The sequence below is a fragment of the Myripristis murdjan genome, chromosome 10 (assembly GCF_902150065.1).
Source record: "Myripristis murdjan chromosome 10, fMyrMur1.1, whole genome shotgun sequence".
In the NCBI taxonomy this organism is placed as follows: Eukaryota; Metazoa; Chordata; class Actinopteri; order Holocentriformes; family Holocentridae; genus Myripristis; species Myripristis murdjan.
In genome coordinates, this window is record NC_043989.1 from 15591105 (window position 1) to 15614093 (window position 22989).

At 42.6% G+C, this 22989-nt stretch overlaps 1 protein-coding gene across 1 annotated transcript in view; it reads right to left on the reverse strand.

Annotated features, from left to right (window-relative positions):
* The window catches only part of tenm1 (teneurin transmembrane protein 1), a 147839-nt gene that overhangs the window by 88701 nt on the left and 36149 nt on the right, over positions 1-22989 (reverse strand). The window contains exons 4-5 of the mRNA XM_030062473.1: positions 9765-10008; positions 3082-3320 (exon numbers count right to left, since the gene is read on the reverse strand). Coding sequence (XP_029918333.1) covers positions 3082-3320; positions 9765-10008 — 483 coding nt within the window. The remainder of the gene's footprint in view (positions 1-3081; positions 3321-9764; positions 10009-22989) is intronic.

The following is a 22989-nucleotide window of genomic DNA, read 5'->3' on the forward strand; positions in this document are numbered from 1 at the left end:
GAGTTGTATATATATTCCTGAATATTTGTTACACTTTGTGAATGAGGTGATTGTGATTCAGGCTTTCAGTAAATCTTGAAAACTCATTTCTGATACTTTTAGTGGCTGATAATCTAATAAGAATAAGAATAAGAATGAGAATTCAAATGTGTTTTTTGTCAGTACTTACAAACCTGTGACTTTTTTTTTGTTATGTTGTTGCTAAGCAGCCACAGTTGAAAATCAGCTGCCACTCACTCTTGATTTGTTTGGCTGTGATTGTCAAGCTCTTTGTGCTCAGCTAGTGCTACCTTTAACCTATCCTCTATGCAAACTGATAATGACAATTACAGAGGCAGGACTGCCTCTTCATCCATCTGGATCAGACAGAGAAAAGGACAACAAATGGTGTATCACTGTGGTGGCTCAGTAATAAAACAGGCTGTATCAAGTAAAAGAAATGCGAGGCACCCAGCAACACAAATGCAGCAAGAAATAATGTTAAAATAATTGGAAAACGCGACCATTGGACCTTTTGAGAATATGTGAAATGTTTTTAACAGCTACACCAATTTCTGTACTATGACTGGTATGTACACAGAATCATCTTATTATAGAGCGCTCACTATGTGCGAGTGTGTGTGTATGCATGCGTGTGCGAATGACTGAAGTGTGATTTGGATAAGAATGTGATTATTTGATTGCAGGGAGCCGCTGACTTTTTCATTTCACTTGCGTCAGAAGCTTCTCAGCGTTGCCATGGAGATGATGAGCTTTCATAACTGACACATACCGCCCTCTCCTTACATTTGATTCAACAACTGAGGATCGGGACAGTTTAAAAAATGGCAAAATATTCATTAATGCAGAAAATACTACAATTAGCTTCCATTAACCGAAGAATACAGCAATAGAAACTTGCTGAACAGTAAATGAAGCTCGAATTAGAAAACGAGCTACTGCTAGTGTTGTCAGCAACAATATTCATCAAGATTACAGATACAATCTTTATCTGTCCTCTATCTCTCCTTAAATGCCCCGTCCGCTATCATAATGCCTGCTTCTCATATCTGATGGTCGTGCTGTGCTTAATAACAAGCTACGACTGCAGGAGGGAGGGGTATGTTGGGAGATAAACAAATTAACAAAGCTATTCACAGCCCCTGCGACACCAGGGGGTATGGGAGGAGTGGAGGAGGAGAGGAAAGGGGGCAGTATAAAGAAAGAGAGGAGGACTGTTTTTAGTTAGTCGCAACAGGAGGGCCCGGGCTGCCATCACTTACACACAGTATTATCTTTCAAATCATACATCGCACCATTGTTGTACTAATTGGAAACCTTAATTTGAGACGTAATATCATTGCCTCATTATTTGCTGGGTTACTTTTCACCAAATTAATAAACAAGTCACCTCACTTGCACAACGAGCTCCAAGGATACAGAGTCATATTCAGCATGACTATTATTTGATCAAGTCGAGGAGGTGCAAAACTACTCAGCAGAGACGTTATTTTTTTTTCTGTCGGTGGCTGTTAATTAATTCATCAAAATTATTGAATCATTAAATAATGAGAGAACCTAATCATCTGGTGGCCCGGGTCTCAACCTCTCCCCCCAGACAAAGACGTTAACTCCATGACCTCTTTAATCTCGCATTTGAATATCTTTGATTTACAGGCTAACATATCATCTACGCGTACATCCCATACATCTTTAGTGTAGTTGCCATGGTGATGTCAACATGCAGATCAATCATTGCCAAGCAGGAGTGGAGCATGACACCAATTAAAAGGTGATGTCGTCTCCGAGTCATCATTCACACTCCTCACTAATGCACTAATTACCGGGGCCGGGACATTAATGGAATAGCATGGTTCAGCCAGGGGATTAATCTGCATGGATTTGAGTGCATGTGTGTGTGAGTGATTTTTGTCTGTGATGTGTGTGTGTGTGTGTGAGCATGCATGTGAGCGTGTGTGTGATTAATGCAAACCCCCGCCTGCTCCAACGTGACCTTGAGCGCCACCACGGGAGGGAAATGAACTGGCTGGGTGGAGGGTTGGGGATAGCAGCACTTGGGGCAGTGGAAGTGGGAGGGGTGAGCCGGGGTGGAGTGAAGCTGCAATCGGAGGGAATCGATGAATGAATATGGTATTTGACTTTGATAAACTTCCCGTGATGATCTTCAAAACTGAAAGAAAATAAAAAAAATCGGAAACTTTCTCAAGTCCAAAGACACGGCTAAGACAAAGAATAATCAGCGTTTCATGATGGATGACTCAGAAATGCTCTTAACCCTATCCTCAGATAACATGTGGTTCCAGTGAATATTTTAACTAAGACTTTAGCTCGTTATTAAAGCAATGTGACAGAACAAAAAAACAGTGCTAAATGCAAAAAAGAAAAAAAAAACAGAAAAAACATTTAGTTATTTGTGGAGGTGAGAATAGGAACACAGAAATGCAAACAAACATGCCACACAATTTTATATGACAAGTTAATTTAGAAGTAATCACCTTAAATCATAAGGGAAATGTGTGGAAATGAATGGGAGGGTGAATGTGTGAGAGAGACAAAGAGAAGGAGAGAGAGAGTGAAAGGGTGAATGAGTTAGCACTTACTGTGTGTATTCATCAAGCAGTAATTACCGGTGCTTTAGTTCAGGAGAGCTAATTTTCAGTTTAGACTATCCTACAGAGGGTCACAGTTAGAATACATTACCTGAGGTGTTTTTAAGGCAACTCCTCCTAAAAAAGACTTGAAACAAAATTCAGCAGTGCTCTTTGATCCCCATCGATCTTCTCCGCTTTCTTCTTTTCTGCCTTTTTTTGACTGGCCTGTGTATAACTCTGCTTTTTTATTTTGTGTGTGTGTCTGTGTGTTTTGTCTTTTTATTGATTTTGGTTTGAATTAATCGCGCCGTCTCCTGACAAGCCTTCAAATTCCCTGGTTCCACTTGCGTGCCCTTTTGCAAATCTACCCCCAATATCTGTCTTTGTTGATGGTTGCCCAAACAAAATCAAAACCATTTTATGCGCGAACATACAAACCATGCCGCTAACATGACAAAACTGACACGCCACGTTTTGTTGTGTAACTCACCGATGACGTATGTGAGCAGCAGGGCCAGCGTCAGAGTGAGAAGAGACGCAGACAGGGCTGTGCATTTCCAGTTGCAGCAGCGGTGAGGCTTGTTGAAGGTAAACAGTGGTCTGGTCACGCTGCCGCGAGGGAGGGGCCGTGGCGGAGGGGAGTACACCGTCCCAGAGGTCAGGGGGTAACCTTGCCCCGCCCCGGACAGCAGAGCCGATGAACCAGAGCTCTGCTTGAAGAGGAAGTGTCTGTGGAAGGAACAGAAGTGTAAAATTCATTCAAATATGCAGAATAATTCTCTGGAAGTGTAATTTCTGGTTCTCACTGTGTTGCTCATAAACTGCTGCCTTTGAGCCTATAATTTATGTCTTTCCTAGTTCAATGCTAGAATCACAAAGGGCAGTTGGAAACAGTTGCAAGACATTCGTTTAGGCCACATATGTCAAAATCGAGGCCCACAAGGCACAATTATATCCAGCCAGTGACATGACTTTGGATTTTCTGTTAAAACAGGCGCAGTTCCATGGTGCCCACAACACGGATACTACAAACCTCAACATGCACTGCAACACCCTGCGCTATCAGCAGCACAAGACACCTGCAGGCCCCCAGCCCCTGCTCTTCCTGGCAAGCTCATCAGCAGCTCAGATCGCTTCCATTAAGACAGTTATTAGCCAACTAGTTTGTTAGCAAGCCGGCCAGAGCCAGCCAGCCAAGTCAAAACAAAAAGTTGCCAGTGAAAACAGGTGATTTTAAGAAAGGTGAGAGGTTATTTTTTTGTAATCACAAGTCAAAATGCCAATGTTTGATCTTGACTTTTGAAGTACTTAAGCATATTTTGCCTAAATTACTCATGTGGTTAAACATGGAAACATTACTTTTATTTCTAGTTGGATTTGTGTGCCAGTGATGTGCATGTGTGAGTATTTTTGATTCCACGTGATGAAACTATTTGTCATTGGAAAGGATTCAGGGTAAGCTGCAGACACAATATGCCAGAAAAATGGAATGATGCAGTGGAGTCTTTTCATGTCATATTCACCTCTAACCAGCTTTGGTTTTAGATATCCTTGTTTTGTTTTAGAGAAAAACATTTTTGGGGAGGAAGTTCACACCTATATATGAATCACTATTTTTTTTTTTTTTTTTTTTTTTTTTTTTTACAAAGGGATATATTTGAATGAAATGACTGCTTTCGGTCGAAAACATTCAATAAGGGTTGTTTGGCTATTGAATTGGTTGTGATTTTTAAATATAGCCCATAGTGACTGAGTTGGACACCCGTGGTATAGGCCTACCTTCATCAGTTAGCCTATAGTATGGTACGGACATCACCTTCTCAAACTAGTATCTTATTCTCATCCTGTTTATGCCAATCTGAACTTAGTGGAATTAGTTCTAATTCTGCAATGCAACTGACTAAAAATCATTTAAAATGCCCTATAATGGGAGATTTTATCAGAGACCCCTCCCCCGCTATTTTTTTTCACATAATGCATTCGTCAAACAGGCGGCATATGATTCAGTGCATCATAAATAGGACAGCCCTCTGCTCCCCTTTGCTGTGCATGCGGCTCTATTCACCTTCAACTGTCAAACAGGTCAAACCTCACTTTCCTGGAAGTAGTGAACGACCTCTACTGAGACAATACAAGGCTAATTTGATGAGAACATTTTTTTTTTTTTTTTTTTTTTTTTTTGTGGTTTGTTTAGAACTAATTATTTCTGTTAAACCCTTAATATATCAAGCATGTGTTTGAAATGTGTGTTTTTTTAATTTAAGTGGCCCCTTAACAATGCCACTCAGGTATCACCAAATACCACTGCAGCCAAAATAAAGGAAGAAAAATAGCCGAAGTAAGCCCCTAAGCACTGGGCTTGAACTTACAATTTAAATTATATCCCACAGCAATATTCTAGGAAGTGACCAACATAAAAAAGACAATATTCACCAGGTAAACAGTACACAAATCAGCCACACCACACACTGCACATTATAAACTGCTATGTAAAAACCTACACTGTAGATGAAATATGATTTTGTGGCTTTATTAGCAAATCTGAGAGGTCTAACACAGCCAATTATGATCCATTGCTTTATCAGAAAAAGGTGCAAACTTCATAAAATGCCTATCTGGTGTGTATAAGAGCAGCTGCTGTAATCTAGAAGACTCATATCTAAGGAAATGCAAAAGCCCCGGCAGTCAAGGAACAATGACTCCCTTATTCCTTTGTTTGACTCATCAAAGCTACTGCTTAACTTATAGGGCCGCATTACTTAACGGGGAAATGAGGTTCCTCTTAATTATGAAAAAGAGTGCGAGTTAGATGTTAGATGACAATCAGCAATTTAGCTGAAGGGGCGATTAATCTACGACGCATTTTATCTATATTGTGTTTGAACAATGGTGCGGGGGGGTGTGAGATATAAGTGGGCATCGCACGAGACGGCAGGAATATGGAAGCTATGAAATCATGGCATAAGGAAAAATACTGGAATACTGCCACCATAACTCTGACCCGTAAAAAGCATTTAGAGCGCATATTGATGGATGAATAGTTGGGGAAAAAATCACTTGCTTCAGTCGGGACCAACAATTATTTGCCCTGCTCTGGCCAAAGTGACCTCCCTCAACAAAAACTGGAAAAGATCACAGCTGGTGTAAGAGAAGCAAGCATGGCTGTTGTACTGTGTAGTCTGAGAAACCAAAAACCTGAGGTGAGTTCTTTTATTTTCTGCAGCCTGTGCGCTTTTTTTCTTTCCTCCATATCAACCACATCCTGGAGACAGTAACACTGGAAGTGACTGGCAGCAGTGATTGCCCTCGGTTAGTGTGTCTGTCTCCCAGTGTTAATACTATATCTGGCTGGCTGCGAGTGCGCTGTGTTGGGGCAGCTATGTGGCTTGCCAGGGCGCTTATTCTGTCCGTGCAGGGGAGAGCGTGAGGTCACAGGCTGCTGGTAGGACCACGGTCCCTGAAGAGCCCCGAGAGGAGAGGCCATTTACAAGGCCAGACAGCAGACTGACAGCATCGCTTGACACCCGGCTGCTCCCTCACCACTTTTTGCTCGGTCGTCCTCATACTACTCCTGTTCTTTGTATCTATTTTCAGTTCTTATTTCCTCGATCACTCAATTTCTGTCTACCTTTCCTCATTCGCTCGCTTATCTACAGCCTACATCTCTTTTTGCGAGTCTTGCCTCCCTGTCCTGTTCCATCTCCCCACAATGTGGCCCTATGGCTGTGTTTAACATGAAAGAAAGAGGACATCAATCCTTCCGTCTCTTGCTCCCTCTCTCCATCTATCCTTCCAGCCTTCCTGTTGAAGGCTGTGAGTCAGACAGGGGACACAGGAGACTGTGAGGGGAGCAGCCACACACGTAGGGGGGTCAATGGCAGATCAACTTTTAAAGGCCACAGATAAACTTAGACCACATGTGCACATACATCTGCACCCACACAGAAATGTGGCTCTGCTGAGAGATGCACACAAATGGCAGTATGCACACATCGATGTCAGGCATAGGTGAGCATTTTTTAAGCTAACACACTGGCACATACTGCAGTATTTTTGATGCACTACCAAAGGTGGATAAGAGCAAGAAAAATCGGAATTTAAGTGGGGAAATTGCATTCATCCAAGTGTGTGGAACTCTTTTCTCCCTGTGTGGTGCTTTTAAAAAATGCTTCACTGTTCTTCCTGTCTCCCTGCCTTTGATCTTCTCAGACAATATCCAGGGGCGACGCCCAGGAAGCTCTAAATTCATATCAGAGGGCAGATTTCCCCAGAGAGAGGAAGAAAATGAGAGTTCCTTCTCTCCAGGAGGTCGGGAGTCTATGGCCTAAGGTCTGTCTCTACCTGAGCCTGTGTGTGCGCGTGTGTGTGTGCGTGGGTGTGCACACGAAGTGTGCAGATGTGCCAAGCTGCTGTGTGGGCACATAATGCGCGGAGGCAAGTGTGCGCATGCAGGTATGTGCTAATATACATGTTTTGTGTGTGTGGGAATGCTAATTCCCAGTGTAAAGGCGCACTTGCACAGTGTGTGAGTCAGAACTTCTTGGAGAAAAGATGAGGGAGTGAAGGCAGGGCAGCAGTCAATTTATTATAGTCCTAACATTTGTAAGACCTCTCAACACACCCAGTGAGAAACCTGGTCAAATATATTGAATATCTATATCTGCATCCTACCACTTACACATGCTGACCTCTCAGAAACATAACTGATACGCCGCTGAAAAGGAAATCCATGGACACTTCAAACAATCTTAATCTCCACTGACACAACGTCGATACATTTCAATACAGATTCATCAAGTGAGTACTGAGGAAACAGGTAGCACGCTTGACAACTGAAGATTGAATTATACACACATATATATATTTTTGACACATTTTAATAAGGTCATAGCATCACTCATAATTCCATTGGCGTGAGCTGCCATGAAGCATGTCAAGTTTGTAAATACTTAGTAATTCTCTAATCTCACGCCTGAGATTGAACTGATAGCAGCACCGGGAAGATAGCAGAACATGAAAGAAACATGAAATCGGTAGATTAGAAGTCAGAGTGAGAAGAAGAGAGAGGAGAGGAAGGTGCTCCGGTATAAAATTAAACGAAAAACAGTATTCAAATTTGTTAAGTATTCAAGACTTAGTAAGTTTTAGTCTCCCTCCAAAAGCTAGATAGGAAAGAGCCAATAATATCTGAATTATGCCACGAAGGGACACTATTATATTGACTATGAATATGATTACATTTTATGGTTCAGAACTAATAGTGCACTATCAAATGAAACCCGCGTTTGGAATATGAAATTCCAAATGCAAAAAGATGCGATTCCCAAAAGTCACCATCCAATATATTGAGCAGCTATAGAAATGTGTTTTTAATACTGCCGCTTTGGGAGAGGCTTATTTATGGTCAGAAAATATTGAATTGTCCTAAATAACAAAAAATTGGTGTTCATTGTTTATGGTGGAATTCCATTTTAAAGCACACACACAGATAACTCATGTAATTACAATGCACTTCTGACAAGTCTTTTATACCGATATTCATGCCTAGCCAATGATTAATTTAAATTGTCATTGAATCTAATTTTATTCTTCCTTTCCTTTAAATGAGGTAAGGTCTAATTATGGCCTGATTCATATCTTATTAAAGCCTTTTCTTCTGGCTTGGCAGCCTGCCAATCTCATCCTCACTCGTAATACCAGAATTCAGCTGCTATACCAAGTTCTCATTAAACATGCAAACATATTCTCGCGCCTTGCCACATCTCCTCAAAAACAATTTCACAAATGAGGATCTACCAAATAATTCTCTGATCAATTATTACTTATGCAGCAACTGTTTCATTCTGTTTGATGGGATTATTCCAACAGCTCTTCTCCAAACATTTGGAGAAATTTCTGGGGTATCACAGCTGGAATTACAATGTGTTCCTGAAAAGACGGAGTTCACATTCAGTCTAGACACACTAGTACTTATTTTCTTGGGGACGCTGAAGCTTAGCTACTCTTCTCGTCTCATGCATTTTTTAAATTTTATTTATTTATATATATATATATATATATATATATTTTTTTTTTTTTTTTTTGGAATAGGAGACCGAAAGGCCCCAGCTAAGTTGAGAGAATCATTATGACTTTGATGGTGCACAGAGTCTTGTAATGATACCCAAGAGTCCAGTGTGGTGTTCCACTTAGTCCTCTCTACCCTGCAACAAAAACATGTCCATCTTAACAAGTCCTTTAATCCCATATTCATTCTTAATCATTCTTCTTTTTCTTCTTCTTAAAGCAAGGGGAAAAAAAAGTCTGCCAACTCAGATCCTTGATTAAAGAATTTTCTTTTTTCAAGAGATCCCCATTTGTAAGATTAAAGAATATTCTTTAATCAGGTGACATTATGTTGAAAGGCAACGGTGGTTTGTGTTACTTTGAGATATTTTTTTTATTTGAAGAGTTTCACCTCAAAATGACATATCCACCTGATGGAAATGAAAGGGCAACACCTGCGCTGACAAATCAGTTGCTCGCATTAAAGTAAAACTGGCTGATGATTGTTGCTGAGGTCACATTTAAATGATAATTTGTGATTTTCTTTGGTTAAGAAATTACACACAAGGTTTTGCTGTTGTTGAAATGGATGTATAGGATTTTCAGGTAAAGCCCCAGTCTGATTTAACTCCTTGAACTAATTTTCCTTTTAATATCCTTGCTTCAAAATTAGTAAAAACAACAACAACAACAACAACATTTTCTTCGATAATCTAACCTACATATTATGTATTTATTGGTTGCAATGCTTCATTTAAGCTATTATTATCTTATATCATCTTATACTCTAAATATTTAAATCAAGATGCTATTGTTTTATGGCTGCACTGTTACATCAAAATGAAAATTTCCAAATGTATTTGCATCATTTTATACACATTTCCCTGTAATTCAGCACAACATATTTAGTAACTTGGGATCTCCACTAGAATTTAAAATGCCTCTCTGTGGCTTTGAACATAGCTCTGCATGCATTTATAATGATGAGCCGACCAACTGAACCAGCAGAGTTGAGGAGGTTAAGAAAATTATGATTTTAAGACTAAATGCAGCATTTAATGGCTCATTTCGAAGGAGTTTTCCACAGTGTAGTGGCTGCAATTTGACAGTGCTGCTGCATTCTCCTACCTGGTCTCTAGGGGAATGTTGCTGTTGAGCACCCAGCTGTTGTGAAGCTGTGCCGGGTCTGTGCTCGTTCCGGTGTCTGCCCCCTGGCTGCCCTGGCTGGCCTGGCACCGCGTCGGCATGGTCTTCCTCTGCAGACTCACTTGAGTGTAGGGCGCCGGGCGGGCACAGGTGCAGGCGTGGGGTGGAGGGGGCGGCGGCGGCAGCGGGCGAAAGGTGAACTGGCCACCTGGACTGCTGGGCAGCTCTGCACAGAGACAGAGAAGGAGAGCAAGAGAGATGAACGCGGGAGAAATAAACAGCTTTATTAGGTGCATAGCATCATAAATTACAAATAAAAGCAGCGTGGTAGTTGACACTTTATTGTTATTATACTGATTGAGGGACATAAATCAGCTGCCTAGTGCCCTTCCTTCCTACCTGCTTTGATACGCTTCCAGCCTTCCCATAAATAGGTTCTTGGCTGGCCAGAACGTGGAGCAGTCTTTAAAGACCTAACAGCTCTGGCTTAATCTGTCCCTGCCAGCCCAAACTACCCATGTGATGTTTATTATGAGATCTGAAGCTCAATGGAATGAGCTAGCCAGCTGTAACTCCCTCACACTGCTAACCGCAGGGCCAAGCTAGAGTTCTCATTTCTCATTCTACCATTTAACTCTCTCTCTCTCTCCCTTTCTTGCTCGCTCGCTCTGTGTTTGGTGGGGGTGGCGGATGCACTTGGTTTGCATTTGCATTTTGCATGCATTTCCATGTGTGCACGTGCATGTGTGCACATGTCTGCGTGCTTTGACAAAGAAAGACAAGCACCCTGGGACGAGGAGCTGTCTCCCTCCTGTGAGAGTTAGCAGTGTTAAGGGGATGGTCTACGTTAAGATGCCATATGGCTGCAGCATGGTTCTGAGAACACTGCAAATCTTGGATCCCATAAGACCAAATCTGTCCAGTTACATTGACAATTAATGCAACATTAGCCTAGAACTCCTTGTAAGGGAGTAAGAAGTTCAGAATCTGTTCGACAGAGACTATTGGCCCACAACTCCACTTGCTGCCAAAATGTCAGCAATAATTTAGTATCTGGAAATGTAGCCCACCTGGGAGACTAGCACCGTCTTCCCTGTCCAAGTGTAAGTATTACACAGACAACACAGGAGATCAGATTTTACGGCTCTCGCCAGATGAAAATTGAGAGAAAAAAGGAACTGAATAAGGCTAATGATTCTGATATTTCTTGTTTCAATTTTCAACTGCTCCCACCATCAGCATAAAAAGCTGCGCATTACTGGAATCGGTGTAGTTTGGCTCCCATTTGAACAACAGCTCATCTCTGAATCATGTTTAAAAGTGAGGGAGCATGTTGTATAAATATTGTAGAGAACTGCAAACAGTCAGTGAACATTATATCATCAACATCCCCATGATACTAAAACTGTGCACATGTACTGGCACTTAATGCAATGTTACATCGAACATCATATCGATGCTTTCATCTCTAGGTACCAAATTATTGCTGGCTTTTGCAGTAAGCCAATACTCTTACTCTCTCTGTGTCGTCTCAAACAACGAGCACAATATTCTCTGTTCAAGTGTAGCTATTACATTAGTCATCGACATACCACATAGTACATCAGGGTTTATGACTCTCAGTTACTGAAAAGTCACATTTACAAGATATATATTTTAGAATTATTGTAGGAAGGTCTATGAACATTTTCCTCAGCAATATTTCCACAATATCATCAGTCCAGCTGAAATGGCATTTTGTGCATTGTTACAATAGCAGTCATGGTTATGCTTTAATGACACTGCACAGTTTGTATGTGTGTGTGTTTTCATTAGCATTACATTTTCAAAAACGACTGTGTGAAAATTGAAATTACTGTGAGTGTGCTTTAAACAAATACCACGTCTTACTTTGTTTCTTTGTTTCTTTGTTTCTTTCTGACATATATTCGTGGTTATTGATCCAATACATTCGCTGCAAATTGTTCTTGTCATATTCCTTAAGCAACATAAAATATCTGTTTTTCTATCCCTTGTATGCAGACACAGAATACAATTAACACTTCTTTACTATTATTCACATATCATTATTCATATCACATTTTTTATTTCATGGTTTCACTGAAATATGCAGCAGGTTTTGATTCTCTGAGCCATCTGTGATGATGCAGTGTTATCACTCACATTTTTCTTCATACCTGTACATGAAACCTAACATCTTCAACATATTACTGCTGAACATCATATATTTGAAGAGTTCATTTGCAAAAACAGATAAAAGCCATCCTTAAAATGAATACACCTTTTTCACTGATACTGCTTGGAGTACACACACACATATATACACACACAGACAAAGCATGACTTAGGATAATAAACATCATACCAGGCTAAATAAACATAAAAAATAGAAACAAATATAAAATAAATTTGAATAAAATTCAAAAAAGTTTGAAAAGGTTTAATAAATTCAAATTGAGATATCTGTTTTTGCAAAGGAACTCTTCATTTGCATCATGCATGCTGCGGATGTTGTGAAGCGGGGAATTTGTTGCATGTTATTCACCGATGTGTATGATGCACCACATCCTGTGTGAACCTTACAAACGGATATTCCCTCAGGACAGCATATGGTATTGTGTCGTACCATAAAATAACACAACCTGCTTCATATCACAATGCTGAAGACTGGAAGATTGAGACCGCTGCTAATCAGGCTGTACTGATGCAGACTCTAGATGAGACTTGGTGGAATCACAGCGAATTTATTTGTGACATCACCTGGAGGTGCTGTTTAGTCTAAACTAATGGATGTGGAAAATGGAAGTTTATTTTTGTCTAAACCACCTCTGAGTATTCAAAATTACACGCTTAGGGAAAACTGACAGAACATTTTTAGAGCACTGCTGCATAGTCTGTCAATGTAATGAACCAGGAGCATTAAAGTGGTAGCTCGGTTTTTTAGTGGTCTATCTGATTCATCAGTAACTGAGAGTCTCTTGAGTCCACGTAGAAATCCCTCGCCTCTGTGTTGTTGTGTTTTTTAGATACCGGAGGTAGATGCTTTTAGTGTTTGTTAGAGGAAAAACATGTTTTGTTTTGTTTTGTTTTCTTCTGAAAAAATCACACGCTGTGCATCCAAACTGTTTGCCACAATAAGTAGAAAAACTCACAGTAAATAAGAAATGTTTTTCAGCCCTGCTGACTCGCAATTGCACCAAACCAAATTAACAAATCATCAAATTACTTCTGCGTCTTAAATCTCAGAGGACTTCCAGTTCATGATTAAGATTTTTTTTTAAACAACACAGTTACAGTTAACAGTTTTGTCAGTTTTACAGCAGCAATCATACATATATATATATAAACTTATGTATGTTAAGCCATAAGTAGATAAAGTTAAAAAAAAAAAAAAAAAAAAAAAAAGGAATGACAGCATTTTTTTACAATAAAATAAAATGTGGTACCCAGTATTGTAGAATGCAAGCAAAGACCTATGACAGTGGATGCAATGCACTTTAATCCTGCGAAAAGAAAAGATAAGAAAGGTCACTAAACCTGGACAAATTTTGTAGCTGAATAAAAAGGCCAGACTTTTTAGAAAAACCTGGACTATTACAGCCAGGGTAAAGTCACCCCAACTTGGCCTGATATGTTGTGTTTGTTTGCTGGGAGGGGGAACGGGGAATGAGTAAGAAGTGGACAGGAGGAGATGAGAAAATACACGGATAGAGGGCCAGGGGAGAATGTAATCTTGGTGAGTAGGGTGACACAGGGGCCCGAGCAGCCAGATGGTGCTTTAGAAGGCTTAGCTAAGGCAGCTTTGGGTCTCCACTGCCAAAGATCCGCAAACTCACCCAATTCCTCTCTTCTCACACAAACAAATGGCAGAGAAACACACTCTCTCCAAGACTCTCTCTCTCTTCTCGCTCCCTCTTTGTCTCTCTCCTTCACACATGCACACACACAAAGTCACATCAAACGCACAAGCTGTGATGTTGTGTTAAATAGTAGATGTAACCTAAATAGGGCTGGCAATGTAGGGCAAGGGCCCCGCGATATTCGGCGGGCTAGCCAGGAGTTCTGAAACATCAAATCAACTCTGTGGGGAGTTAATAGAGGCCAGGAGAGGGGGTGGGGGGGGGTGGCAGGGTGGGGGGACATTACAGCTCTAGATGACAGTCGTGACAGTGTAGAACATCCTCTGCCCTGGGGTTCCTCTGGGACTTAGGCCTCCAGAAGAGACACTTTTGGAAAGTCGCTTATGAGATATTTTCCTGGAATCATCAGCTTTTGGTTACATAAGCGAGATATGAGGCAAGCATTTCATAGTGAGCAGAAGGAGATCTGGGGGGGATTACTGGGAAATGTAACAGGTAACAGTTATCGGGGCCAGGTATTAAAAATGCATTACTGTAGGTGAGATGGACCTAAAATAGCAGCGACATTAAGTATTTATGATAATTTAGTAATTTAAAATGAAGTCAAATTAATGCAGGGGAAGGAAATGGTATAAATGACACAAACACACACACACACACACACACACATGCACGCACAGTCATGGCTGCACAAATAATGAGTTATCCGGGCTGTCATGATGTAGCAATGCTCTTTCAGGATATTAACAAGCAGGTATAAAACTGCTCAAATGAAAAATGAATCGCATGTGCAAACTAATCTTGTCCATGAGCGCTCGTCATGCTCATTAAAATGTTCTACTTCCAGGCTTGTGGTGAGTGCCAGATGTTCGGTGCTACCTGTTCAGCATTTGTATCTCTAACTGGGCTGAGAAAAATGCAATGTAACAAGCAACAGCAAGGATCATTACAAAAAAAAAAAAAAAGAGTGTGGAAAAAAATAAAGAAAGTTTGAAATATCCGTAATCCTAGACAATAAAGTGGGGAAGTTGCAACAATACAGAACGTATAGCTATAAATCACGATTTGCGGTGTGTAGCCTACCATAAAAATATGAAGCACAATAATATTAAATCCTAATATTTAACCAAGACTCCTATTCACTTTGTGTACTCTCTCGCCCTGTCTCACTCTCTCTCTGCCTCTCTCTTCATTATTGTGGCCAGCGCTCTAGTGCTGAGGTAATTTCACTTATTACGGGAAAGCTATATAAAATCCATAAAGCCTGACCTCAACAATATCCAACCTGTCTGTCTATCAGAGGAAAGCGATCGTTCTGGAGAACATTTAACACTATTGTTGGACCGAGCCCAGCTAAACCACACTATCCACCCCTCTCTAAAAATAAAAGCTTAATAATTTCCCCCAGGATAGCTTTTCATCTATCTTGCTTCTTAATTGACTTGCATTAAATTGCCACAAAGTTTATTCCACTGCTGTGCTTCTATGAAATAAATAATTAACCCCATAAAAAGGTCAGACAACTGAAATTAGAACTCAATATTTTTTTTTTCCCTGTAATGAGATGGGATCCTGCCCTGGCTGACCGTCTGACGCTGTGAGATAATTCTCATTGCTTTAACAGAATTCCTGGTCGGAGATGAACATTATCTCACCACAGAAGATATGTTTCAACAGGACGTCTGCGCTAAATTAGCTGTTGACAAGTGGAGAGGGAATTTGATGAAGATGGTGCCGAGGATGGTGATGGTGATAATAATGACTGCGGCTCTGATGATTAGAACTGCTCATGACGATGATAGTGTGGATGATATTGATGATGCTGATGATGATGATGATGATATTAATGTTGCTAGTGGGGATGATGGTCATGATGAAGATGGTGATGAAGCTATTAACGGTGATAATGATAATAATAGTGGTAACAATGATGAGGAAGATGACAGTGATGGCAGCAGAAACACTGATAATCACACTGATGACGGTTGGCTTTGAGGCAGCAATTAGAATTTAAAAAAAAAAAAAAAAGGCATTGATTCATCCCTGCAGACACAGGAATAAACCATGGGATCTGCATTTAATGGAGTGACACAATCATGTTGTCCAATTAAAGCAAGCTAGAAAATACAAATGAAGAATCCAAGTGCTCTGAGAGTTTTTGCTTCTAACGCGGAACCCAGTCGATTTTCATACAGAGCTTGATAATTAGCAGCCATGAATCATCTGACTTTTTCATACCGGAGGACTCACTCAATGTGTGTGTGTCTGTGTGTGCATGTGTGTCTATAAGTGTGTGTGTGTGTGCGTGTGCACATTTGTGTAATTGCTTGTTTGTACCCCCATCTTCAAAAACAACTCTGCAGCAACTTTGCAATCATGTTTAGGCTGCAGGTGATTCTCAAAGTAGCATTTCCCTGGAGAGGGCGTGAAACCTCCTGAGTCTAACTCCTCAGCTCTACAGCAAGAGGCTTACCATCACTCAAACACTTCACTGCAGGGGCCCACTCTCAAATTACATTTTCGGAAGAGCACCCTCCTTCAGTCCTGCGCTATTTAAATGATCTGTTTAAAACTTGTAATTAATCAGCCAATGTTTAGCAGACATAAACCACCCAAGCAAACTTTTTGATCTTAATGAGTTTTGGCTGTTTTGCAGTGAAAGCAGGAGACGGCCACTGCAGGTTCACCTCGATGTAGTCTGTAGTGGAATCGTAGCTAGCTGAGCTCAGCTCCTCTCTCCAGAGAGCACAGCAGTGTCCTGATCCTTCCTGACCTTGTCACTGCTGCAGGGCGCCCTGTCACTGCCACCTGCCACCGAGCTGTGTTTGCATGCAGGTGTGTGTGTGTGTGTGTGTGTCTCTGTGTGTGTGTGTGTATTCATGCTTCCACATGTGTGTGCATCCGGCATAAGTAAGTATATGAGTGTTTGACAGAGCTTTGGAGCATGCCCAGTAGAGATGCGGGGTTACATGGGTGATTAGCCTTGGTGGGAATTTGCATCAGCAGGAAGAGGGTGGGACTGAGACTCGGTTTGGCTGCTGCGGTGATTAGCAAGCATGGCCGTCTTTTAAAGGGCTCATAGATTCTCTCGCCCTTTTCTCTATTTCTCTCACATACACTCAAATGCGATACATCTCCCTCGCCGTCTAAAAAAAATCCCAAAAAGCATACATGCACTGTGGAAGGCTCTCTTTTTGTCTTGCACACACATACTAATACTGTACTTCCCCCCAACTCCAACACACAAAACATATGAAAATGCAGGGGCTTGACAGCAACATGAAGCGATCCCTGGCAGGCTAAGGAGAGAGAAGTATCAAAGCTACAGGAATGTACCAACATCAGCCCAGTTTGCAGTGTGTGCGAGAGACAGAGAGTATGCGCAGTGTTGTAGCAGTCCTGAGCTGCTGGTAATTAGAACAGGCTCTGAGGAGAGACAGGCAGTGGAATGAATGCAAATGAATTCACTGGCTCCAGCGCTGGGCTCCACAGCCTCACTTTTCATATAGCATGCCTTACAGACATGAAGCACTGGCACAAACAGAGCAGGGCTACACAGCAAACACAGAGTGACATGACTGCAGACATGCACATGCCAACGTGCCCACACAGGCATGGTGCTCAAAGTGCCCTCAAAATGTGAATACATAGGGCTGAAACAAATATGTACCCCACAGAGCATGAGCAAGCACACACAGCTACGAGCACACACACTCACACACATCGTACACTAATCCCTGCAAATGCCACAGTGTTGCTGGATAAAAGAGAAAGGGGGTGAAAACGCTTGTTCCAAGCACACATCCAAAGCGTGTCCCACAGCGGAATAAACAAACCCTTCTTAATTGGTGTCGATTTGGAATGGAGTGATGATTCATCATGCAGAACTCCCCAGTAGAGTATTGGAAACCCAATCATTTCTAATCCATATGACCTTGACAGAGGGCCAGAGTTACACTCTCTCTAACTCTTTCAGCACACATTGTCGGACAGACAAAGTCAAAGCATTGTAACTGACTTTACAACTTGGTGGAATTGTAATCCACCAAAGTCAGATCACTTCACTGATTACTCCATCTCAGCCAGCGGCAAATCTTTATGAAGCACTCAATTCTCCACAGCAGTCATAAATCAGGGTACTATAAGCTTTCCGTCTCGATGATGGCACACCAGAGACACTGTTTCCATACCACACTGCTCCAGTCAATAATTCCTATTCCCATTACATCTCCCAGCACAGCTTTTGACTTAGAGAAGTCTACCCATGGCACCTCATCTCACCTCTGGTCCCCCAGCGGTTTGCCAGGTGAAACTTTCACCAGCGACGGTATGGCCCTTCTCAAGGAGAACCAGGTCGTCTGTGAAGAGGTCTCGGTCTCTACTAGCTAGCGCTGTAAATGAGTCTAATTAACACATCTCCCTTCCTATCTTAACCAGGCATCTGGGACCAGAGAGTCTTATTATAGGCTAGATTACGCGTGTAATGTCCCTGTTGAGATTACAGTATGGAAGCCAAGAATTCAGAGAGGGCGTGCAGTATGCACTCTGCACAAGAGGACAAGACTGCGAATATGAGAACAGATAGGAGGAATAGAGGGAAGGAGGAGGGGCTGATTGGTATTCAGAGCAAGACATAAAATGGATGATGGAGAGAGATAGAGATACAAAGAGTGAGAGAAAAGAGATAGAAGGAACGAGGGAGCGAGGGAGCGAGTGAGCGAGCATGAGATGAGTCTTCAGCACCACCTGCGGACTGGACAGGCAGCCGTCTCGCGGTCAATGAGGTGAATGCAGCCACAGCCCCGGGTCAACATTAACACAGACCAATGACACGTCGGCACTTGCCCTCGATCGCAACAACATCTTGCCGTTCCACTCCACCGACCGCACCTTTCATACCAATCACCAAACACACACACGCATACACATTCACATGCTCCGGCTCTCTCTTTCGGTCTCTGTCTCTCTCTCTCTCGCGTGCGCTTTCACGAAATTACACACACACATTACACACACACTGGAAGAACCTTAACAAATGTGGGAACAGATGCCCCACATCAAACTGCGGTTGCCCTCTGCTCCCTGTGTGCCTCCACAGAGACAAGGGAATACCATTAACTAAGATAAGACACCGCAGTGCTCTTCTGTCTCAGCACCTGCCCACTGTGAGCATTAGACGTACATTTTCACACACATGCATGCATTTGTGAAACATTTATTTATGTCCATATAAATGCAATGCAAAAACAATAGAGATGCAATCAGAAAATTTCTCCCCGACCCACCTGACACCCACAGTATGTGCTCACAGATAAAGATAACATTGTGATGCATGGCTACTCAGCATTCTCAAAATCCCTCTCTCGCTCGTTCTCCGTGTCTCCCCCTCTCTCTCACTCCGTCACACAAACAAACGCACACACAATAGTTGATATTCTTTTTTGGTAGAACATGATTTCCCTGCAGCCAGGCTTTCATTTATCATAACTCAAGGAGCTTCTTTGATGAGTGAAGAGGAGGAGGGGACATTTAGTGACCCTCTTACACTCACTCATTGAGGCAGAATATGCACACACTCATATACATACGCGCACACATACATAGAGATCAAAACCTAGAATACTTTGCCCTCGCGGAAGAATAGCAAGGACAGGCACATCCCAAATATAAATATAAGAATGTTTGCTCGAGCAAATTTTAATTAAAATAAATGTCTCATGTGCTCCCATACACAGAGGTAAGAATGGCCGTATTCTAAAAAGCGGTGACATTTCGGGAATACTATATATGGAGCGCACTCTATTGAGGAACGCTGGCTGGCCGCAGGGTCACCAAGAGATCAGACTGAATAAACATCAGAGAGAAAGAGAGAGGGAGAGAGGGAGAGAGAACGAGAGAGAGAGAGAGAGGTAGACAGACAAATAAACAAGGAAATGGTAGCTCATGAGGTTGACGTTCTCAGCCACAAATTAAGCGGCAGCTTTTCATCTGGCCATCAGTGGATCAGACGTATAATCAAGCAGCTTTCTAGACACACGGCAGACGAGCGGCACAGCCGGGGTTGAGGATAAAGGGATGGATGAACGGTTTAGGGTTGACACTTTCACTGTTGAACTGACTGACATCAATCATCCCTTATGGTGTCTACTGTCTCTCTGACAGGCTCCGAACAGCCCCAGGTCTCTTGAATCACATGATTGAAGATCCGTCCTCATATAAAAACAGAAACCTGAGGCTGACAGCATGGCAGCATCCCTCTCGCCACTGATCCTGCAGCTTTGTCCAGTCACCGAAAACACCTCAACGCACGGCGCGACGCACAAACACCTAACTCGGCAAACGTGTCAGGAATATGCAGACGCTTCACCGTGGAGTATGCAAATGCGGGATGAAACCTTGCATGGCAATATCAGCATCAGAAGATAGGTCAATACACTATTACAGAAAGACAGCTAAGTGTGCACTTAAATTTAGCTGTGCAGGAGGACAGTTAGATAGCTATTAGCTAACAACATTTCATGACTAGTCGCAAAGCCACTTACAGGACACACACTTTCAGACACTTATAGCTATTAGCAGCCATTAACTATGCACGTATAATCATGTGGAATGATGTGTGAGCAAGCCTTATCTTTGGCAGCGACAGCAAACACAGAGGGAATGAAAATCCATCTCGTGGATGATGACAATTCTCCAGCTCTGGAGCACGGGGAGCAAAACAAGTCTACACACATGCACGCACACTCACACACACACACACACACACACATATACCGCCCATATACTCTCTCTCTCTATCTCTCTCTTTTGGACACACACACACACAGCAGCAGTAACCTTAACCCAACACAGCCGCAAACACTAGCATACACAATTGCTGACACACAGAGAGACTACACTCCCAAATACCAACAATCCACAGTTGGGGGACACTCGCATAAAAAACCCACATATATATGCATTGACTCTCACATCATAAAAGCTTTCATATTGAGCACCAACAGTGAGAATGCGACACCACTGCCCTCCACCTCACCCAGCTCTGTTCCTGTCTACCACCATGACTAAAAGGGCCACTAACCTCTGACACGATAACGTAAAAAAAGACACAACAACCAGAAAAGACTATCAGTGACCCCTGCTAAAAGGGTCGGTTGCTCCGCGGCCATAAAATCTTAAAAAGGAAAAGATAATATTCTGCCTCAGCTATGACCGTGGAGACAGCGACGGATGGAGAGAGAGGGGGAATGGAGACAGGACCCCGGCCTTAATGTAGTTTGTAATTGTAAGTGTTGGTCTTTAATAAAAGCCCAGAGTATTTGGTCAGGCTAATAGACTGGGCTCTCTAAATCCTGCCTGCCATGCATTATTCAACAGCCATTAGCTATCGCCTCATCTGGGAGGCTTTATGAGTCCCATCATCGGCTGGGACCCACACTACGCTCACTGGAGGTGGTAGGGTGGGGGCGGTGGGGGGGCTGGTGGAGGGTGGGGAGGAGTGGATTAGCTGGAGAGAGAGAGAGAGAGAGAAAGGCGGCGAGAGATGCAAATACAGGTATGGGAGGAGAGAGGAGAGGTTAAAGCAGATTCAGAGGGAAAGAATCAAAGGGAAAAGCTGATGAAAGATTGGCGCGACACAGCGTAGGTGAGGCCTGTGATATGGAAATGACTACAGGGGGGAGGAGAGAGAGAGAGGTAGACGGAGAGATGGCTGGATGAAAGCCAGAGGCCATATAGTTAGACATGTGAAAACAGAGCAGGCTGATGAGGGGAAATCAGAAAAGAACTGAACCATGGACGGATGCATATAGGCGCTGGATGTATGGAAACAGGTACGGAGAGGCAATCCTGAGGTCAGAGGCAGACCGAGGCAAGAGATCGGTGGAAAGAATGCGGCAATAGAGAATGAAAGAGAGACGCCAGCCTGAAGTGGCATTTTCTGTCGGACAAGAACATAAATGTCAGATGCTTCCTCCCTCTCCCCTCTCAACCTTTTTTTCTTTCAATTTCCCTCACCTCCCTCTCAACCTCCCCTTGCTCCTTCCACTCCACCTCCTGCCTTGCTTCTCAATCTGCCCTCCTATCCCCCGCCTCTCCCTCCCTCCCCAGAGTAGTGCCAGTGGTAATTTTGCTTTCAGACCAGAGAAGGCCATGGAACACATGGAGATGCAGGCTGCTCGGTTACCATGGCACTATTCGCCAACAGGAATGGCGCCAAGACAAGGGTGTATGTGTGTGTGTGTGTGTGTGTGTGTGTGTGTGTTTGTGTGTGCGCTTATGTGTATGTGTGCATGAGCGCATCTACACGTCTGGGCAATGGGTGTTTAGCAGGCTTGCCAGACGTGTCCCAGTCACTGCTCTCCCAGGTTCTCCTGACCCTCTGCTGCAGCCCAAGGACACACTCCTGTCTCTCTAATTAAAACACAGCCCCGGCGCACACACACACACACACACACACACACACACACACTCTCTCTCTCTCTCTCTCTCTCTCTCTCTCTCACTCTCTCTCTCTCTCTCCCACACACACACACACACACACTCTGCACACATACACCCTGCAGGCCTGCAGCTTAAAATAACCCTAAAAGGAACAAGCGGAGCCATCATCCCCTGCACTCAACACTTCTTCAGAGTCCACTCAGTGTTTTCTCACCTTACAGCTCTGGCCACTCAAACAGCACTCCCGGGTGGACACCAGCTCGATCTACAGGGAAGTTCTCAATATGATAAACAGCATCTTCAAATGTCGCAATCATTTACTGAGCGAGTCCTGGTGGACTAGAGTCACTGCTACTCCACCCTTGAGAAGAACTGATGGGGTAATTTTTCAGTTTGCAGCCATTAGACGGCACAAAAATAGTCCAGTAAGTATAGCCGTGGTCTGGCAAGCATTCCAGCCAGATATCGCAAGTGTTACAATTTGCTTTTGGTGTTTTATAATATCACATTTGACAAGGAGCAGACCTAAGTGTCCACTGCAGGACTAGTGCGGGGTAGAAAAGGCATAAAGGCCAATTTTTACTTGTTTGTAGAAGTAGCTGTGTCATAGTGCGCGAAGCTGACCTGAACATTTATAGCTCTGCGATGAACTGTCTGATGAACTGAAACACTCAACTGCAGTGTTTTTTTTTTTTTTTTTGCTTTGTTTTGTTTTTTTGTTTTTAGTATTAATTTTGCACAAATGAAGTACAGATAAAACTGGAAGCAATACAATATCTGAAACAAACAGCCCACTCTTGGACAATTGGTGGCGTCTAAATCAATATTTTGGGATATTTCTCACCATGAATTAAGTGACATGTTTCAGTTTGCATAATTCAGAACATATTTGCAAACCTCCTCGA